The 18,797-nt window shown below is 40.3% G+C and overlaps 1 protein-coding gene across 6 annotated transcripts in view; it reads left to right on the forward strand.

The window, feature by feature from the left end:
* Positions 1-18,797, forward strand: part of DLC1 (DLC1 Rho GTPase activating protein) — a 222,320-nt gene that overhangs the window by 182,316 nt on the left and 21,207 nt on the right. For 5 of the 6 annotated variants that reach the window (XM_015862301.2, XM_032444090.1, XM_015862300.2 and 2 more), the window contains 2 exons: positions 14,188-14,259; positions 17,625-17,706. In XM_015862301.2, the coding sequence (XP_015717787.1) occupies positions 14,188-14,259; positions 17,625-17,706 (154 nt within the window). Of the gene's footprint in view, positions 1-3,968; positions 4,080-14,187; positions 14,260-17,624; positions 17,707-18,797 lie in introns of those variants that run through there. The other variant, XM_015862304.1, reaches the window with a different exon arrangement.

Genomic DNA, 18,797 nt, shown 5'->3' on the forward strand with positions numbered 1-18,797 from the left:
TTTCACATAATGGATCAACTGGTCCAGGTGGATGCATATGCCTATTTCCTCCAGAGGAAATAAGTTTAATTAATATTAAGTTCATTTAGCTAAAAAGACTTGGATCGCTCAAGATGGAAGAAAGAAAAGCATTCTAGAAAGGAAATTTTTCATTGTTTATAATGTTTTTAGTTATTGTGGGGAAAAAAAAAAAAAAGAAAAAAAAAGAAAAAGAAAAAGATTACTACATTTTTTTTTTAAATTGACATATTTAAAACAATGGTCTTTCTGTTTTCAACTATTTTAGTGGGCAACTTGCATCGTACATCTGGTTTTCATAGAAGGCGCTGTTATCTCTGTGAAAGTTTACCTTTTTTTTTTCACCAGGCTGGATGTCACGCATGAACACAGAACTAAGTAGAATAAATGATTCTTACCATTAAAATGTCACGGAGAACTCCTGGTGGTATGGAGCTCTGCTGCCATGGGGTCACCAAGGCAAATGCCACATAGGGAGAATGCCACATAGGCAGAAAGAAAGTTGTGTTACAGCCATTTGTTAGGGACGGTTCCCTGTGACCTGCATGCCCACCAGGACTTGCTGGTATGACTACTTCCACCACATGCATATAAAAGTGGTTGGAAATCAGGATTTTATTCCTTAGGTTTAAGTCCTGATTAATTCAGGTTAAGCAGTGATCAATTATGAATACTACCTTTATTTAAATTAACAGTCTTTTACTTTTAAACTTATCTTTAATTGAAGACAGACTTATCAACACTAGAAAATCCTTTAGACTTCAAAAATTAATCACCATCAGAAGTTTCTTAAAAACAATATGGAAAAGATAACCCTCATCTCTACTAATTCACATAAACCAGCAGTATTCCATGTAAGCTGAGTTTAGCCTCCATATTTTAATTGAAATGAATGTATTTATTTTCTCTCTTCCTCATTTTTCAGTTTCTCTGTATACTTTACCAAATTATATCTTTTTGTTGAATTACATCATTGGTGTAATTTTTACTTCTTATCCTTTTGTGCATCCATATAATAGAGCCTTTCTTCAGTACTGTGTGAACCTGCTAATTTCATTTTCAGCCTGAACTGTTGAACTTGTGTTATTCTAGAGCACTCAGAAGAGATAAAAATACAAAGTTCACTTATCACTATCTATGAATAGTCAGTTACATGTATCATAAATGGTAAGACAAGGCTGTTCATTATTTACTGGTAAAATGAAGAAAAAAAAGAGTTGTTTTCTGGGATCAGTACAAGTAACAGCTCTCCATACATTATGAGCTGGGAATAATTCTAATTCTCGTTATTTCTAGTGAAAGATTTCTGGAACAGTGGGCCCATCTGTTGCAGGCAGTAGAGCAGCACCTATGTTTGAGCCCTATGTATGTAATGTGCACTTTCCTGAGTATTTTGTTAACAAGTACTTTGGGAAGATGCTTTCTTTGATTTTGTGATTCACTCCTGTGTGAAACAATAGTTTTCTTCTATGGAGAGCAAGGAACAGTAACACTGCTTATCTCTAAGAAGTGATAGCGTAAACACTCATTGTCAAGAGGTCTGAACAATTAACAACTCCTTTAAATAATTACTTTTCACTAACATCAAGTGCTACAAAATGCAAACTTAATTATTTCCTTGACAATAACTGAAACAGACATCCTTGGGGCTGCAGAAATGCTGCACACAAGAACCCCAGTGAATCCCAGTCCAGAGCCAGAGGCCTGGAAACCAGAACCGTGCTGTAATCCATCATGCTGCTGCTCAGAGGACATTCAAAGCAGCTTGGAATGGCCACAGCCTGTCTGACAATCCCACACTTGTACCAGGGCTGCCCACTGTGTGCCAGCTGCTGGGGAGCATCAAGAGGAGGGCACAGTCAATTGTTGATGCATCTGGGCCTTGAAAGGGAAAAAAAAGGACAATCAGACCCTTCTTATGAGATGCTGTCCTGCCAATCATTCCCTTATGCAGTTACTACAGAAGGAGAATTCACCTTTTACAGTGAATAACTGTGCCTGTCAGGCAAACCTTTACAATTGCTTTAGCATCCAGCACGAGCTCATTGATTGTACTAAGGATCACAGTGCTGCACAGAAACAACCCTCCTATGCTGGCTGCCTATAGGCTCCCATCTTCGTCAGGAAGCTGCCTGCTGGCTGCTGAGTTTGAGAACTAAAAAAATTACAGACCAAAGCTGTGCTGATTTCACAATGCTCCTTGCAGCCCAGTGAGTGATTGGGGTGGCTGCTACCCGCTGACACCCATGCCTCAGGTGGAATGCTCCTCTGAGTACACTTTACAGTGAATGCCAGACCGGTGCCTTGCTTTGCAGTTGAGAACATGCCTGCTTAAGCAGCCCCATAGAATTCCAAGTTAAAATGCAAGCCAGAGAGACTGCATGTCTTCAGGGGTTGATAACGAACTAGAATCAAAGCATTTCTCTTTCAGATTAGCAGCAAGAATCTAATCCGGGTCACTGATAATCCTCCAGAGTCTATCGAGCCATATCCCACAGATATCACTCCATCAGAGGGATCCCTGGCTCCAGCAGTGCTGAGAACATCCATAGACTCCGCACTAGGATGGAAGTTCCCCTTTAGCCGGGGGAGCTGCTTAGCTCCACATGCAGAACAGGAAAGCATATGGTGTTCCAGCATCATCATCATTCATCTGCAACTTCACAAAGCAGTGGAGTTGAGGCTGATAACCCTGGGCTGAACTCCTGATAGCTTCCCTTCTCCCAGTGCCTACACCATATTTGCCTTTACTCACAATCTGTGTGCTCATCCTCACACAAAACTCTCCTGCTTCCAGTTTTCAGTTCCCTTGAACAATGCCCTTTACTTTTGCTGCAGAGTAAATGTCCATTCTTTCCTTCTTCAAAAGCTTCCTGTGGGTCCTGTGCAGCACCCTCCCATGCAAGGATGCAGACTTGGGCCAGGAAGCAGTGTTTACAGCAACAGCTCTGCTTTTTACCATGGGTATTAACTCTACTTCTGCTTCTGCTTAATTAACTGGGCTTCTGCTTCTGCTTCTAGCACTGCAATGGAAGCACCTCTGCAACTGCATTGCTTTCCCATGTTTTGGGCAGTTTGGTGGTGGTCTGTTTTTTGTTTTTTGTTTTCCTTTTGAGGATGATTATAGGAGGAACACACAAATTCCTCTCTTTTCTGAAGTGCATACTCCACACACAATCCACAACAAGCCTTCTCCATCCCTTGCATTACTATTCTGTCACTTCCCAGTCTACCCAGTGCCAAAGAGCAGAGACAATGAGTGCAGCCTCAAAGCCAATTAGGTGGGATTACCCTGTCTGTTAGACAGCTGGGGCTCAGCGTGTGCCCGCCCTCCCTGTTAGCCAAGAATTCCCATTGAACAGACCCCACCAACCTTGTCTGCGCTTAACTGTTGCCTACAGCAGGCACTCAGGTAAGCTTGGTGGTGCCAAAAGGAGCTGAAGCTCAGATATGAAGAGGTGATGGATTGAGTGGGTAAAGTATGTAAAGTCAGGCTTGAAGATACAGTGCAGCTCCATCTTCTTCAGGGCTATTAAAGTAAATTAATGACCTGGAGCCGCGTAGGGGTTTCCAGAAACAACACTGCTATGGCCAACTGGCCTCCGCTCACAGCACATAGGAGGGGGAGATGGTTGTTCTCAGGAAAATTGCCTGCTTAGGCACCACACCATACATACTCAATATCAGACAGATCATAGTACAGAAAGAATAACTGAAACTTGGAACAAAAGCAGACAGTGTAAAATACGCAGTTGTCTTGACGGGACGCAGCTATTTCCAAAAATCTCACGGCACTCTTCTCCACGCTGATAGTTTCTCAGGAGCTCAGAAGTCGCAGCGCAGATTTGCATTTGCTTTCTGCCGCGAGCATCGATCACGACAGCAGCGGTGGGGCAGCCCCCGAGGAGCGGGACGGGGCGGAGAGGGGCGGAGCGGGGCGGGGGCTGGGGCGGTGCGGGGCCGGGCGGCGTTGCCAGCTGCCAGCCGCCGCGGAGGCAGCAGCGAAGGAGGTCGGTGCCCGTGGAGGTTCCGCGGCGGGCGGGACACCATGATCCTCACTCGTAAGCTTGGAGGGGTGATGGGGTGCTGTCGGGACTGGGCTGGGTTGGGTTGGAGCGATGCGGTGAGGTTTGGGACTGAGGGGCGTCCCCTCTCAAGGCAGCGCAGTGGTATCGAAGTCTCGCTTTCTATGCTTCTCTCTCCCCTTTGATGCTTTTTCTTTATTTTGCCTTAGCCCCCCTCCCCCTCCTTTTTTTTTCCATTTTTTTTTCTTTTTCTTTTTTTTTTTCTAAAAAAAAAAACAAAAAAAAAACTTTACTCTCCGGACGTGCTTACGATCCGGAAAGCGCTGCGCTGCCTTTGAAGCCGTGCGTCACACGAGCCCCGTGGCCGCCAGAAGCCCGGTGGCCTCCCGCAGCCCGTCCCACAGTCAGCCGGGGCTTCGATACCCGGGGAAGCATCACCTCCCACCACCCGGGCAGCAGAAAACCCGAGCCGGGGGCTGCTACAGCGTCACCCCCACCTCAGCGGACAGTGACTTGATTTCCACTGCCTCTCTGAAGCTGTTGAGCGATGGGTTGCCATTAGGCCATTGAGTGTTTTTTCCAGTCAAGGGCACTTAGCTATAGATGTGTGCATGGTATTACAGTTCATTCTCCCCTCTCCTCCCTGCCATTCCCCCACCCCTCTGTTCTCCTTGGGAAAATAAAAGTGTTGAAGAAATAACTGCATGAGAGCAATGACTGTGGCTGGGTCAGAAGTGTCTGTCTGATGTGTCATACTGAATAGGGAATGTGAATTAAAAGACCAAGGAATGTATTTCTATCTTACTCGTCAGTCGGGGATGGTAAACGTGACACGTTTGAAAAAGTTCTCAGGATCAGACCAGTGGCACTACTCTGGTCAGGTTACATGGTTTTCTTAGTGATCTGAAGGGAGGCAATGTTCTGTCACAGTCCCCATCAGCCCTTGAGCGTGGATCAGGTCCGTGTCAGATGATGAAGCACCCATTGGGGCACATGGTGTTGGTGCCACACTGCCTCCTCTCCATGTGCCTTTGGCAGCATCCTGCTGTGCCCAAAGGGATCCAGGTGGCCAGGAAGTAAGGCTGTGTCCCTGTAACATACGGGTTCGGGTTACTGCTCCAGTTTGCCTGCGAAATCCTGATTAGGGCTGAGGCTCTTTGATTGTGGAGCAGAGCAGAGTCAAAGGAAGATGTAGATGCTGTTTGGGAGAACTCCTTTCATCTACAAGGTCAAGGAATCAAAGCATTTGGCGCTACCTTTGTAACCTCTGGGACCTCTGATCTCTTTATCTTCCTTTAAAGTAACTTGGTTTGTTAATCAACTTATTATGAAAGGGAAATGAAGCTACTTTTTTCTTTTTTCTTTTTTAACTGAATGGCGCTGCTGTTAAATTCTGTTTCTAAATAGTATTTAAAAGCAAGGATATCTTGCCATCTTTTTTGTTTTTCTGAATCTGTTGCACAGATGCAGTCTAGGATTTGTTAATTCTCAAGCCAGGATCTCCCCAGCCCTTGCTGCTGGGCCCAAGGAAGGACAAATACTGGGCACAGAACCCCCCAGGGACCTTGTGTGCTTTGTGAGAGTGGGAAGGAAGACCTGAGGTTGTCCTTCTGGACTAATCTCATCTGTTTATGTTGGGGTTCTTAGGGGATGAGAGGTGATTTGGTTTTACTGTTCTGGTTTTTCTAATCCATTACATTCTAGGCAATGATTTGTTTCAGGCATGAGAATTTGAGTTCTGCAAATATTTAGAGATGCAGTTTGCATGATAACATTTTTTGTTGCTTTGGTGGTTTTTCCTTTTCTCGACAGAATTCCTCAGTGTGTTATATTTGGGTTTCTTCAGGGATTCAAATTGCTTTTATAAATCCCCTTAGACTGGAATTTTGCTACTGGTTTCAGTATAAACACAACTGCACCCTTGTCTGGTGAAAAGGAGATGGAGGAGGAGAGCTCATGTGCTTAACAGGATGGTCTTGTACTGTAAACAAGCACTTTTCATGCTTAACTATCCTTCCTAGCAACAGGAAGAAGGAAATGAGGCTATGCAAAAGGACCCTGACATGTTTCAGACAATGCCAGACCCACCCTCACATTCATACACTATAACCAGAAGACCTGGGGAAATAAAAATAACTTCAGATGTTTCCCTTTCCTTCCTGTGCATATTTCAGAAATACAGCAATCAAATGATCTGCAGTTCACGGAAAACTTGCTGGTTTGATATCCACTAAGTAAGGAGGTGATACCCCCATGTAATTCATACACCTTTGCTGGGTATCATTACTGTTTGGGATACTTTGCAATTCTCAGTATTTCATGAATTACAGAACACTGTATCATCTCTTGCTGTGCAGCGAGTGCTGATCTTCAGTAATTCTGGTAATTTCAGCAGCTCCAGGCATATTTCTAAATTTTTCCTTCTTTTCCTTTTTCTTTTTTCTTTTGTTTCCCTCCTTCCTGGTTTAAAGGAAAAGAATAACCACCACGAGCAAGTCCATTAAAGGAGCATGGCTAGAACTTTCTGGTTCTTTTCACGGGACTCTCACTTGGCTGTGCTTGCTGATACCCTTTCCTGCACAGCAAACTTTTGAAATCCATGGTTTTGTTAACAAAATAAGATGCCACTTGACGTAACTGGGAAAAGTCATTCTTGAGTTAACCAGTTAGCTGTAACTCTGGCTTTCATTATCTGTCATTTACTGGTAATACTGTACACTTTTCTGAAGCACCTCTTCTTAGGGAGATCATGCTGAGCCCTGCTGTTCACAAGGGGGAAATTGTTTCAAATACTGGCATTTGTTTCCCTTGAGAAGTGCTGGGCTAGACTGGGCACAATCAGGAACAACAGTCTGTCTCTTAATAATGACATAATGTGATGACCAATTATTGTTGGCAGTGAATTTTTTTTTTTTTTTTTTAAGTCCAAGATGGTACAGAATTCCTTAGGTTTGGTTTTAAATAGGTTTATGTTATATATATCTATATATAAACCTCTCAGTTCATGTGCACTTCTCAGTCTATGCAAAGATCTTTGTGATGAGATGCATGAAGGACATTCACTTAAGCCAGAGATGGGCATGGTTTGACCTTCCCAAACCTATTCATGCTCCTTATGGAAGACTTGAAATTAAGAAAAGTATATCCTCTGCATTCCTGTGTTTTGGGGAAGTTCTTTCTGTGATCCTGTGAACCGGCAGCTCTAGGTTCTTGTAAGTGTTGGATTATAATTGTAACTGTAATAGTTATAATTGTTTTGGGAAAATCCAGTTTTGTACCTTTCATGTTGATTAAGGGAAATGAGCGTTCAGCTGAAAACCTACGAGCTTTTAGCTTGTCTGTGTCACTGCCACTAGAGCTTCTGACCTTGATATCTAGTACCATCCACACAGGGCTTGTATAGGGTCATTGTTGGAGTGAGCACTGAATCCTTATGGTGCAAAGGAGGTCCTTTTCCCAGATGGTCCTTCTTATGCATGCTGATGATTTTAAGATTGAGTCTTAGCAATCTGAAAGTAACTGAAGAAAGCCTACTGTGAGCCATTGGGCATCACATATCTGCCCTTATACCCACTATTTTTTCCTAGATATGGACAGGTGGCCCAGTCTCTGGGAGGCTACTGGTGCTGTGCTTAGGAGTCACAGTGGTTAATGTCTACCCTTCTATCCCTCTAAAGGCTATTCTCACAAAGTCATCTCTGAAGGAGGAGGAGTTTAAAGTCATCTACTGTTTCCCAATCTTTGGAGGAGGATTCTTTTCTCACTCTGGAATCTGTCAACATGACCTCCTTCGGAGGATTTGGCTAAATGCTTTCTCTGCCCCAAATAATCCTCCTCCAAGACCACCCTGTGTTAATCAGGCCAGATAAATAACCCACGTGCCCAATTATTTCTTAAGAGTTTTTCTTCTTCTTCTTTTTTTTTTTTTTTTAAGTTACTTAACATCTTATTTCTCTCCATTTCTGTGCCTTTTAAAAATGAATGGGAGCAGTCCATCTTTAGTGTATAAAAACAAATGTTCTTTGGCAGGAAAGTTTTTGTTTTGTTTAAACAAGGTTATTTTTTAATCTTTCTTTATATGTAAAAATCATTTAAAATAAACGGTGATCCTGGTTTACTGTGTACAGTTCTGATTTACAGTGTACTTGATGGTAAGTGCCATGAGGTCCTGCAATTCCTCTTGTTGCAATGAAGACCTCCTTGGGCTGGGGTTAACTGATGAGACTTTGAGGAAGAAGTCTCATTTTAGATATTTAGTTATTGTTGAAAACAATTAAAAGGACTGTGAACCTGATTTCAATATGCTGAAGACTATGAAAAGGAGATTCAAGTTAATTAGGTTTTGACTCACAAAAGCGGCATTGTGTTTCCTGGGCTTGCCAAGAAGATTGATGTGCAACAAAAGCTACTATGTTATATAACCTGCTGCAGTTGGTAAGAAGGAAAATTAAATGCAGCCAACCTATGCAGATATTTTGGAAACCAGTCACACAGATATACATATACATATATATATATGTGTGTGTGTGCGTATTTAAGTTAGTTTAAGTGAATAAACAAACTTTAAACTCCTTAAGGAAAGTTAAATCATTTGCTCTTTCAGAAGGCTTAGCTGAAAAAAATTTTTCAAGCTTCCTGATTTTTTTTTTTTATTTTTCAAAGAAAATATCAATATATGATCTTAAACATCTGTTTCCTTACTCCTTCTTCATCTGTTCCCACACAAATTCCAAACATATTCTGTTTCTTCTCCCAGTGTCCTGTGGTTTATGCATAACATCAGCAGCATAGTTACTGTTCTGCTGCAAGGCTCCCTAACTTGAAAAAGCCATTCCCATGTTTAACCCAAATCCAGCAGTAGAACAAGGAGAGTGTTTCTTCAATGATCATCACAGCTGAGGGATATTTGAGTAACATTCCTCACAACCACTTCTCTCCAGGGCTTCCATGACTAGAAAGCAGTACAAATACTTGGTGCCCATATATGGTTTCTTTCAAGAAGTTGTTTTTTTCCTCCCAGAAACTTCTTGGTAAGAAATATTTTATTTTAATTGTGTGCATCCATATTCACTTGAATTGATTATTGGAGGTAAAATGGAGATTATGGAAGCACACCAGAATAGTTGGCCAATATTGCAAAGTGGCCTCTTGAGCTTTAAAGGTGAAAAGAAGAAAGGGGCCCTCTTAGGAAGTTGGTTAGTTTGCGATTCAAAACCTGCAGGTTCATCATCACTACAAAATCCATGCTTGTTATGTATTTTCTATGACTTTCTGGTTCTTCAAGAGATGAATCCTTCATGGACTGAATGTGTCTGAATAATATTTTAGAATAGTGATGTAAGTAATCATGTAGAATAAGGAGATGCCAAATGTGTTAGAAACTTGGCCAAAACTTTTTAATGGGATTCTCAGAATTCTCTAGCTTTCAAATGATGAATATTTATTGACTAACTTACTAAATTACAGTGTTTAAGGGCATTATCCTTATAAAATGTTGTGTTTCATTAATTAAATGTTCGCTTTCTTTAATGAAGTGCTACTTTCCTAAAAGAAAGGTGTGGAGCAGTAACTTAATAATACTGCCTAAGGAATATTTAACTATATAGCTCTGGGAAGAAACAGACTTGTGAAAAAGCATTTAATTATTATCAAGCTACAGCAGTGCATCTTCAAAATGAAAGTCCTCTGGGATCATGGATTCATAACAGGCTAAGTCTTCAGAAGTCATACTGTCCCCATTTTAAAGAGCTGCAGGCATGTGACAAATTAAACCACTTTTGTTTGTAGATAGTTGCCACAGTGTTTGTTCCAGGTTTGACTCAGATTTTGCATCTGAGTTCATGTGTCACTCAGTTCATGTTGACTGAGTGGCTGGAATAGTTTGATCAAGTCTGGTGCTGGAAATGCAGTTTGCATGTCAGGGATGCAGATCAAGCACTTGGAAAAATTATTGCTTGTATTTGAGCAGTGGAATTCTGCCCAAAGAAGAAAATTTCTTTCATCTGAGCTATAGTTGGCCTTAAATATGATAGTGGGTGGTCCTGGGCATATTGATATCTCACTCAAGATAGTGTTTCAGAATCTAACATCAATTTATATATATATATGTATATGGACAAAGTGAATTTCAGATAGAATGACCAGATCAAAATTTAAGACCAAGAAGAATCCCAGACAAACTGGTTCTTAGGTATGGCATTGGAGAGGGACCTTCAGCAGTGGAAGTCCATTTTAGCTTAGATTTTATTTTAGCAGTGTTGATTTGACCGATCTAACTAGAGACTTTTACAATCCAGTCTCTTAAACGAGCCAAAAGGTGAGGTGAGTAGAACTGATTTGTGGAGGTGTTAATGTAGCCATAAAGGTGTCTGAGTTGAGCCAAGAGGAAACCATCTGCTTGAAAGAACTGTTCATATGATGTTTAGCACTTAGGTGAAAATGAAGCCCATTCATGACTGTACAAAGATGCATCTGGTTTGCACCTTTTCTTCAAGACCCTTAATCTTCTGCTTAAGCTGCATGTTGATTCATTGAAGCAAAAAGTGAGGAAGAACAGGAAAACAAAACACCCTTATAACTTGGGTCTTGATCTTCCCAGTCCTAGCTATACAGCTGTGATTTTTTTTTCTCTCATTTTTTTTCTCCTGAAATGATATGGTTCCATTAAACTATGCTTTTTTTTTTTTTTTTTTTTTAATTTTCAGTGATGAGAGAGGTATCATCTGGTGAAAGATGATACATGTCTTAGATTTTTCTCTTCTACAGTTGCTGTATAAAACCTGGTTTAGATTGAGTTATTTTTGCTATAAAGCTTTGAAACTGCACATTTGCAGTGTCAGGAACCAAAATTAACCAAAAGAAGTCTGAAGTTCCCGTTTTCATGCTTTGGGGAAGAACTGCATCATCCTAATCCCCCAGAAAGTGGGTAAATAAGGACTGATGGTTCCCCACTATATACAAAAGGAACTCCGACCCTTGATTTGAACATGGAGGCCAGCTTTTGTGAAGTGGACTAGCAAATAAAGCTGTTTCCAATAAAAATTTCCTGTTTCCTCTTTAACACATTTGCCTGCTGTTTGCTTACACAACACCAAGAATAAAGACTTCATTGTATTCCTCTTTTTGTTGTTTTGCTTTACTTTCTAAGAGAATTTCTTGTGTATCAGAACATTTAGAAATACTGCAGTTTCTTTCTTGACAAGAATCTCCTGTTGGAGTCAGAAGGCAGGACAGGATATAAGTCTGAAAAGCTGCATGGACATTTCTTGTGTGGAAAGTATACTCTAATTGTAGGTTATTGTAAAGGTTTTAAATTACTTGGGTGTTTGATTTTGTTGTCATGGCTAGCAGCAGACAGGAAGTGGCCCTGCCAGGCTGTAGAGGAGGGAGTGAGACCAGGCTCTTGCCCATAGCAAGCTATGTCAATTTACATCTTCAGATGAAAACTGCCATGTCTTCATCTGAATCATAGAATGGTTTAGGTTGGGAGGGACCTTCAAGACAATCTAATTCCAGCTCCCCAGCCATGTTTAGGGTTGCTGTCTACTTAGACTGGGCTGCCCAGGGCCCCATCCAACCTGGTCTTGAACAGCTCCAGGAATGGGACATCCACATCTTCTCTGGGCATCCTGTGCTAGTGCCTCACCAGCCTCTGAGTAAAGACTTTCCTCCTAACATCTGTCGCATATTCTCCCATCTTTTAGTTTAAAATCATTCCCCTTTGTCCTAGCTATCACAGTCACAGACACTGTCACTGTCAGACAGTGACATGTGCTCAAGAAGTATGCTTGTCAAGGGAAATTATGTTTACCTAGCCTAGCTGATGGACACATGCACTGGTGCTTTATTGCTCTGCAGTTCTTGTGGCCAGACAGGGGGAACCTGTGTATTTATTTGACTAGATAGATTTCTTGGGGGATTCTCAAAGGCATTTGGAAGCAAATACACTTCGAAAATCCCAAAGGCACCTGGTACTTGGGTGACCATAAAATATGACTTCCACCATACTTGCATATGTATTTGGAGAACAGATAGACTTTCTACAAAGTTCCATTAAAAAATAATAATAATAAATTCTGGGAAATGCATATTCTTAACTTTTTAGCTTTGATATTCTTTCCAAACTATATTCCTGAGGTGCTTGTTAAAGGGCCTATGAACAAATATTTAAAGACATGAAAGAGATGCTGTAGTAGTAAGGAATCTGACACTTCTTTCAATAGCACTACAGTAGCAGCATTTAATGTATGTATATAGCTATATATAGCTGCATTTTTTAGACAAATATTGGATGTTGGAGATCATTTAATGCGTTTTTAATCAAGTGAAATTCTCTTTCAATCTAGTCTCTTCTGCAGGATGTGACCTGTGAAGTAAAAGTAGTCTTAAAAAATAATCCTTTTTTTTTTTTTTTAACTTTAATGTTTTCATTTCATCTGATACAGCAATATTCTGTTATCTGTCCTTACTGTACATGTTTTAAATCAATTTTAGATATATATTTTTTTTACCTTTGCTATCTTTCCCATGTACTTCCCAAAGATGCCAAAATTAAAACACAACTTCAAGCAAAGCTTTACAATTCCTTGCAACTGGAGCTGAAGAATGCTTTTTCTTAATGAGTAGCTAAGTCAATATGTCTGTACGTGCTTGTTCTCATGTGGTTCTATAACCTAAAGGTGAAGCAAACACAAGTTACACAAATGCCTGCTTGTCCTGACTCCAGCGAGAGTAGGTTTTTAACTGTTTATTTATATAGAATGTTTTGCTTTGGCTCACTTTAACCCCTTGATTTGGATTTGTATCTTAGCAAAGCAGTCTGGCAAAGTAGAAATATTTTAACCCTGTTGTAACTGTATGGAAAATCAGGTGGCACTGCCATCTTTTTGAAGACTCTAAAATGTGTCTGCTCTTTCATCTGATTTTAATTTAGTATACCTGTATCTCACAGTGAATATTTCATAACATGCCAAGAAGTCAAGTTGTTTTGCTTTTGTTGTGTTTGACTCCTTACCTATATGCAGTAGCATGTATTCTGAGTAATTGTACTGAACTTTGTGCAGTTTCTGCAGCAGGTAGCAATGGTAACCTCTCCAAGTAGGTGGCAAAATTGTCTACTCAGTTGGACATAATGAAGCTTTTCTTTCTTGGTTCATCAGGAAGAGTGAATATAATCAAAGCCAGACGAACATAAAGAGTTTCTGATTGTTTGCTGTCTGCTAGATCTAAGCAGGGAACTAAATTCCTAGGAGCACTTCCTTGAATTTTTAGAACAGAATTAACCCAATCACTTTCCTCAACATCTGGCAAATACCCTAAATGCCCTGTATGTTTTCCTGGTTTGTGAGCTAATGAGATAACATTTTCTTTATTTATGTGTCCATTGGGTAACAAATAAATTAGTGTACAATTTATTCATAGCCTGATATAGCCTATATTCAGAATGTTTCTTTTGGTGTTATGTGTGTGAATAATTTCATTTTGCAGCATGCTGTTTTGGGCAGTGAAAGGGAAAGTGTCACTGAATTTCCTGTAGTAGACCAAGGCACTCACAAATGCCTTGAAGACCTCCAGTGAAACTTAGTTCTTGCTGGGCAGTAAATATCTGCTGCAGTACAGTGAGTCAGTTGTTCCTGGACTGCCAGTACATGTTAAAGCACAAGGCTCTGTGAGGAATTTCTATCAAGACAGAATAATTACACCAAGAGGATCACAAGATCTGTTCAATAAAACCTTGTTTTGATTGTAATGCCGCTGTCTCTAGTATTTACAAAACTTGTGCAGATTAATATGTAATTCCTATAGTTTTTCATCAGTGCCTGTTTCTCTAACTGCCAGAATTATGACCTTTTGATAAACTGTAGGTGAATGCTAGGATATGTTTGGTAGTGTAAAGAGAAGCAAGCTCAGATAAACAGACTTGAGTTTCAGCTGAAAGTTACTGAATGGTGAATGTGTCTTCACACTTACTTTGTGACAGGGACAATGAAAGTGCTAGGGAGGAGGTTTTTGCTCTGCAGATGACATGGTTTAGTGAGTGTGGTGATGATGGTTGGGCTAGATTATCTTAGTGGTCTTTTCCAACTTTAATGACTCTGTGATTCTGTAACTAATGGGAGGGTGCTTTGTTTCTGTCCTCTTCCAGAAATTGAGGCCAAGGAAGCTTGTGACTGGCTGCGAGCTGCTGGCTTCCCACAGTATGCACAGCTATATGAAGGTAGGCACCTGGGCTTGTTGGGTAACTTCGTGGCTTTGATACAGAGCAAGCATGTAGCTTTGTTTTGGAACATTATTACATTGGTGTTATATCCACCATTACAGGAGGGTCAGTGTTGACTGATGTGCCAGTCCATAGAAATCTTAGAGACCTGGTTGCTTTCTGATACACTCCACACACATAGACATACCAAATCCAATGAGACCCTGAAACACTCTTGGAGTTTTAAATTTGTTTCAAATTCCTGCTTTAGTTTTTTTTTTTGGTTGGTTGGTTGTTTTTTTTTTCTTTTTAATTATATATATATATATATATATATTTGTGCAAAGGTTTTCTGCAAGTAGAGCACTCGTGTCTTTCATGTCTCTCTGACATGCTGACATGGTAGAAACTTGCAGTTTTACCTGACCGTTTTACATTTCCTGCTCTGATGCAGAATGACCTACATAAATCTGTTTTAAAGAGGGACATCTTAAATATCCTTCTTAACATGTATTATTATTCAGAGTTGTTTCCACTCCCTACTCTATCCCATCAAATTACTTTCATTGTTGCAGAACTATTCTGCACTTTCTTATCCATCTCCATTTTTATAAAGCAAATTCCAGCTTGTAAGAATGAGCTTAGAAAGTCCATTATTTATATCAAGTAACTGTTGGAAATTACAGCAAATGCTCAGCTGACCTTGAAAAATGATCTAGCTGAACTTTCATTTGCAGCTGTATTAGCAATATGAGATGATAATAGCACTTTCAAAAGTAGCACTTGGCAAAAATTTCCTTTGCCTGTTCAGAAGTTAAATTTCCTTTTCTTACTTAATGCTCTTCCATTTATTTATTTATTTGGTTGGTTGCTATTGGTACTGATGGAGATGTCAGGATTTTCTTGGGATGCAGATCTGAGATTTTAATTCCAATCTTTTTTAAAAGTGGGGACAGGACTCCAAACTGAATATATGGACTTGTGGGTTTCATGATGAAATGAGCTGTAAATCTCTTAAAAAAATAACCTGCATTCAGAAAGCATGACCTACCCATGGCTACAGTTGTCCACTTTAGAGACTCCAAGCTTATATACAGTTTCTAATTTAGGATCCGTTTCTTGCCCAACATTAAAGGGACTGCAGAGAGTGAGAGCAAGATGTGAAAGCAAGGCCAGCAATACCCATTGAAAAGACTTGTGGAAACAATATGCCATTGTCCTTTGCAGGCCCCTTTGTTAACAGCAACACCAACAAAAATAGCATGGGTGTAAGTTAGGTGTAACAAAAAAAAAGGACTTAGGAAGACCATCAACTTCTAGCCACCCCTCTATCTTTTGTTCTGCCACGTTTTCTTGTGGGCACACAAACCTGTTTGCAACTGCAGCAGCACCTTAGAGTTTGTCCTTGTATTATTGCATGTATTTAACACCCAGTGGCTTTGGTGAAAGGCATGGCTGTACAAGGAATGCCAAATCAGGACCTAAATGACAGTCAGGAATCTGTGGAGGACAGTAAGTAATATATATCTTGTTGCTGCTTGAGAGCTGTAGTAAATTTATGGCTTTCTGACAGCATTGTTTCCTCCCCCTCACTGTCCCAGTTGTTTATCTAAATAATCTTTTAAGAAAAGGATGCAGCATGGGCTCTACGCAGCTTGACATTCTTTCTTTTCAGTCTCTATCTCATTAATGTTGTAACAAACACTGAAACTGCTTGATGTACAGCCAAGGAGATTCTGTTTTGCATTCCAGAGATTTGGTTTTTACTGATCTTTTTCCTATAAGATACTAGTACTTAAATGGAGGTTGATCCTAAAGCAATGCCTCCTCCTTATTTCCATGGAAACTGCAACACATACAGAAAACACAGTAACACTGTTTCAGAACAAATTCTCAAAAAACTATTTTGCAACATAGTCATTACCATTAACTGTGCATTATTGCCAGTAATGAACAAGAGCCAGCATACAACACTCATCTGCACCAGTGGAAGTGACCCACTGTTTCACAGCTTCTGTGACAGCATCACTTCTGGGAAGTCCAGAAAGTCATAAAGTCCATCCTTCATTGACCTGAACAAATGAGTATCAGAAGGTGCCAAATCTGGACCATATGGTGGAAATGGTAGGACAATCCAGCCAAGATTAGCAATGTGCTCTGCAGTCTTCAGACTGCTATCAGGATTGGTGTTATCCTGTTGCAAGAGAAAGATTGTTTTCTTTCTTCTCCAGCCTGACTCTGGAAGTTTGAGCCTTCAGCTTAGTCAGCATCATGATGTAGTGGTCAGAGTTGATAGTTTGTCCAGGTTCCAGGAAATCCAGAAGGATCACCCCTTTCCTATCCCAAAAGACAGTGCATATTGTTTTCTCTGCTGAAGGCTGCATCTTAAACATTTTTTTCATCAGGAATTCATGTGTTACTGCTCTATGGACTGCCGTTTTGACTCTGGCTTAGAGTGGTGATGCCACATCTCATCACCTGTAATAATGCGGTCCAGGAAACTGTCACCTTCAGCCTCATTTTGGTTCTACAAGACCTGACAAGCTTGCATGCATGTTCTTTCTGGTTCCTATTTGAGCCACCTGGACCTGGCTCCTGTTTGACTCTGTGAACACACCTGGCACAAACTTTGCAATATTTCAGTGTTGCCACCATCATTTCCAGTGCATGGAAGGTGCTATTCAGCTCTGTACATGCATGACCATCCAGAACATGGCTTGTCCTTCATGTCACTGCTACCACTGCTGAAACACACCACCCACCACCTCACTCTTCTTGCGTCCACTGGTTGATCTCCATAAGTGCTCAACAGCTGTTGATGAATGTCAGTGCAATTTTTTTCTCCATGGAGGAATTCAGTGGCACATCTTTGCATCATACGCACTTCCATGTCAGGTGCAATTTTATCACAACCTCTGCTGCCATCTGTCACATGGCAACAAAATGTAATGGGATATTTGCTGAGAGAGTCAACCTCTACTGTCACACCACCTCTACATACCATCCACCTCTGACATTGTGGGCGAAGATAACAAAATAGAAGTCATTACTTTTAGAGCATCACTTGTATATTTATTTTAAATGAAGTTATCCTGAACTAGTTTCAGCTTTTGTTATTGGATAGGGAGCTCACGTTTGCCTCATTTCCCTTTCTGTTGTTTCATCTTTGCTTTGCTCATTTTTTTTCCTCTGTATGTATCAGCTTTCAGTTACCAAAGCTGCACATAAAAGCTAGTACATGGACAGTGAGCGTCTCTGGCATTTGAGCTGATTTTTATTTATCTGAGAATCAATTGCATCTTGGTTAGCTCATCTAGAGGCAGCTGGTGATCTTGAAATACCACTGGAAAGAAGTGATTTCTCATCTGTCTCTATTTCTACAGATCTCCTCTTTCCAATTGACATCGCTCTTGTCAAGCGAGAGCATGACTTCCTGGACAGAGATGCCATTGAGGCCCTTTGCAGGTAGGTGGAAAGAAATCACACTGCATTTTGAAACTAAACTCTTCCTGTATAAATGGAGGTATATTATGGGAAATGCATAACCACAAGTCAAGTGTGTATTATTGGCATAGCCATCATTGTGAGACTTTTTTATTATCTATTATCTGTATGCGTTTTTGATTGAAATAGTATATTGAGCTAAGAAATGTTTGGAAATCTTATTTAAAACCATGCTGGGAGGAAAATGGCAAGAGTATTTGTGATAACAGTCTTTGCACCTATTTCATAGGTATATCTTCTACTGTTATTCTTTACTTGCTCTTATTATTCTCAAGTTAGGAAGCCACGGGCAAGCAGAATTGTTCATGCAACAGCCATCTGTGAGTGCAGTTATTGCATCAGTTCTGGAAGCTTTCCAAATTGTCTTCAGAATTAATACTTTTGAATTCTGTATGCACGATGGCCACAGCTCTAAATGTCAGTAACTCTAATGAATTGCAAAACCCTTTTAAGAAAGGCTTTACATTTATAGTGTTCTTTTGCCATCGTTGCCATACTTGGAAGGGAAAGAGAGAAACTGGAATTTTGAAAATGCTCAGAAATATCTACAGGATTTTCCAACTAAGAAAACAGATTTGTCCAGTCACTGGGAAGGGAAACGTTTCACTAATGTTAAATTCAAACTGAGGATGCAGGGGAAGGCACGACTTCCATCAATATTAAAATGTGATGCATCAGTCTGCTTATTTTTGTGCTCTGGAACTTGTGAAGTGATTGAACAGAAAGTACAGCAATGTGAATAAATGCTGTTTCCCAGAAGCATGGTCTTCCCTTGCCAGGAAAACAAAATATAGTCAAGCCAGCATATTTTGGATCTACTGTTTTCCTGCAAGAATACTTTTTAACCTGGGGTTATTTATTTAGATGTAAAGGAAAAGGCAGCAGGTTGTTTCTCACTTTTAAAAGTAAGAATGCATGTTCTATATCTCTTTGAGACTTGCTGCAAACTTAAACAACAAAGGCACTTACCACTTCTTCCAAACTTAGAGACCAGCAAAAGTTCTCTGTCTTAAGAATGACATCTTATTTCTTGAGCCAGAATGATGTGAGTA

The sequence above is a fragment of the Coturnix japonica genome, chromosome 4 (genome assembly GCF_001577835.2).
Source record: "Coturnix japonica isolate 7356 chromosome 4, Coturnix japonica 2.1, whole genome shotgun sequence".
Lineage (NCBI taxonomy): Eukaryota > Metazoa > Chordata > Aves > Galliformes > Phasianidae > Coturnix > Coturnix japonica.